Here is a 3,389-nt window from a genome sequence, read left to right as displayed (position 1 = left end):
CCCGAGGACTCGCTGGCCGCTGGGCTGGGCTGTGCGAAGCGATGGGCGGCGAAGGCCCGGAAGCACATGTGGCACTAATCCGCCAGCTTATTTGTTCATTTACCCAGAAAAGAATGATATCTTTAAGAAACAGATCGTGAAGTGACGGATGCTGTGAATAATTGCTTTTTCATCCCTGGCTTATGGAACAAATTGAATTGCCGTTGAAGTGGGGTGAGAGGTGCCGTTTAAGCAGGTATCTCGTGTTTGGGGTGGCAAAATGCCTGACACATATTAGGAATGAAAAGTGGGCTGTTTTCCTGTGCTTCATTCATATTCATTGACTGGAGATGCGCTCATTACTATTGACATTTTTGCAGCGCAGCATGGCCCTCAAATAGGTTTGGAATTAAAGGGCCGTCACAGGAAACTATGAGCTTCGTCTTGCCTTGGTGTTTTTTTTTTTTTTTTTTGCGTTGTAAGACGCCAGCATCACATAATGTGTCAGTGTGTGGATGCATAATAATGCTGAATTTAAAGTCCACAGAACAGCGAAAAAACCACACAAGTTGAGCCTGGAGATTTGGAAGGGTTGTCTCCTCCCTGGATCTTTAATGTGATCATGGCCATTTGGCTCCATCGCTCAACTAGAAGACTTGCTTGTCTAAATCTGTCTTTGCCTTGGACACAGCAGAAGGTTTTACATGTAATGTTTTCTTAAAAGCATGCTTATTACAGCATATCAAGCTGCATGTCTGCTGTTCTCATGACCAAAGAGATTGGTCCGTTTTCAGTCTGACATGTTCCCTGTTCGTTTTTCTAGCTGGGTGAATCTCAGGAAACCTGTCAAGAACGTGTCTAGTGCACATTTCACCACAACATCAAACAAAAGGAAATAAGAAGTTATAATATACATCAAGAAAATGAAGCCTATTTATTGGATGGTTTTGTATTGTGATATTAATTTATTGTTATTATTTAAATGTATTTTTTTTTTGTATTTTATTCTAATATTAAACCTTTTTAGGGGGGAAAACAATGTATTATGTGGTGTATACTATATTAGCTCCTTTATAAGGCTTTTAATTTTGGGGTGAAATGTGATGTTTTTGACATGCACCCAGTTAATTTATGTATTATTTTTATTTTTATTGAGTTTTTTATGGTTTACTTAATTTTAATAAGGTTTATTGTATTGTATTTATTTATTGCATTTATGATTTTAGTTTAGGCGTTTATGACTTATTTGTAGGGAATATGGGACACTAAATAAATAAATAAAGTACATTATATAATAAATAACACATGATTTTATAGATAGATTGATTGATAGTAATGATGCAAAGTATATTTATTTTATAATTCTATAATATATTTAATGTATAATATTTGTTTTGTCTTTTGGTTTTATGGTGAAAAAGTTCATTTTCATGAGATTTACCCGGCTTCAGATGCGTGTTTAAATTGCATGCAAATTGACTAAATGAACTTCGTGTTGTCAATATAATTAAGTTAAATTTGATAATTGTGCCCATTTATATTTTCCTGATTTCAGCAGTTAATTCTTCAGAGAGCTTTTTCAGTCAGTTTTTACTTCTGCTCTCTCAGCAACACCGAATGTTTAAGTGTGAAGAGAGCTAAAATAAATTAGCTCTTGACTGAACTGTTGGAAAACACATGCCAGAAAATAGATTTTGCCAGCTTGCAACACATACTTTGCTATGGTACAGTGCTAGCCAAACATAAATGCGTGCTATGCTAGGATACCGTTCGCCTAAACTTAAACGTGCTTGTGCATGTGTTTGATATATTTGGCCAAACTTACCAAGCTGAGAATTACACCTAATCCAGACGGTTGAAAAGGTGTTTATAGAACATCTGTCTTGGTATGTGAGAAATTATGCTAGCCATCTTTATTTAGACATGATGACGACGAGGCATTACACCATTTATGTGCTATTGAGCTGTAGTGGGTCCATTGTTTCTGTTGTTTTGGTGCATTTTAGTACACAAAATAGATGCACGACCATTACAAAGCAACCAAATGAAAATTTCACGCCAGTTTGACGATATCTCTGCTTTACTTCTGCTGTCACTGGAAATGACAACAAGAGAGGCAAACATGTAATTGGTTCTGATTGGCCGAACCCTAACCCTCGTTTTAGAACGAGTTAGAGATTTGACATTTTGGACAGCACATCAGACTGTGTAAGACATTACTATATTTGGCAGTTCAAACCTTAAGTCCGTCTTTTTAAACTTTTTTTCTTTTTTAGTAGCTAGTACTGGGCTAAATTTGTTTGATATGTGTCACATTTAGCCCAGAGGCAATTATGTAGAACGTGTCAGTTGTTCAAGCATCGGATAATGCAAAGACTTCAGCAGCACAGACTCTTAACCCTGTAAAACATGGTATATGAAATAATAATCAGAAAAATATATTTTTTCAAATGGAACAGTTTGCTGCACTTTTAGACAAATTCATTTTACAAAAAAAAAAAAAGTTTGCATGTGTTTCAAGGCTTCAATGGTTCATACACTGATATACAGTAGTTGAAATATTGAGCTCAGACTTATCTGTATTATTTATATGCTCAAAATGAGCAAAAATACCAAATTTTTGGTGCAGTTGCTGATATTTACATGGCTGAAAAGTAAGATGAAATTCTGATAGCTTGTAAATTAATGAGATCTTAACAGTATAGCAGACTGCTTACATAAAATGCATATAAATATCAGTTGTCACTTTATATCTCCAAATAATATATATATATATATATATATATATATATATATATATATATATACACACAGTATATTAGGCTTGCCTGGTATTTAAATGCTTAGTTTTATTATTAAATCTCTAGTTTTAATTGTGGGGGCAACCATATAATGCAATGTATAAAATGTATATAGCACAGTGATGACAAACAATCATGAACAAATAGAGGTTCTTCAAAAGATTCCTCAAAAGCCTATATGATATATAATAGTTGATACATTTTAACATTAAAAAAAAAAAAAGTGTCTGATTCTGGCTTGCAAAATCTGAATCTAGCTCAGAAAATCAGACTAAATTATTTAACAGTATTTATTATATAACATTATTTATAACTTAATATAGCCCTCAGTTTTAAGAATAGTATTGGTTTTATTATTTAATGATTTTTAAAACTGGTAAACTATACGTGTGTGTGTGTGTGTGTGTGCATAATAATTTAATTTATTTGAATTACATCAGCTTTAAAAGCATTGTGTTCAGTGTTCATAAAACCAATAGTACATACAGTATATTAAGTATGTTATTGTATAAAAGTAAAAACTATTTTTTTTCCCCTTTGTGGCATAACTTTTCGGCCTTTTGTTTTTTTTTAAGCAAAGAAGTTTTGAGAATCTACTTTTACTGCAAC

The 3,389-nt window shown here is 33.3% G+C and overlaps 1 protein-coding gene across 1 annotated transcript in view; it reads left to right on the top strand.

Moving 5' to 3' along the window:
- LOC107572076 (ATPase family AAA domain-containing protein 2B-like) overlaps positions 1-859 on the top strand; it is a 5,292-nt gene extending 4,433 nt beyond the window's left edge. The window contains exon 4 of the mRNA XM_016258478.1: positions 803-859. Coding sequence (XP_016113964.1) covers positions 803-841 — 39 coding nt within the window. The 3' untranslated portion in view covers positions 842-859. The remainder of the gene's footprint in view (positions 1-802) is intronic.
- The last annotated feature ends 2,530 nt before the right edge of the window (positions 860-3,389 follow it).

The sequence above is a fragment of the Sinocyclocheilus grahami genome, unplaced genomic scaffold, assembly GCF_001515645.1.
Source record: "Sinocyclocheilus grahami isolate Dianchi unplaced genomic scaffold, SAMN03320097.WGS_v1.1 scaffold1692.1, whole genome shotgun sequence".
NCBI lineage: Eukaryota > Metazoa > Chordata > Actinopteri > Cypriniformes > Cyprinidae > Sinocyclocheilus > Sinocyclocheilus grahami.
Note: the sequence above shows the minus strand (reverse complement) of the source record. Positions and strands in the feature narration are given on the sequence as shown.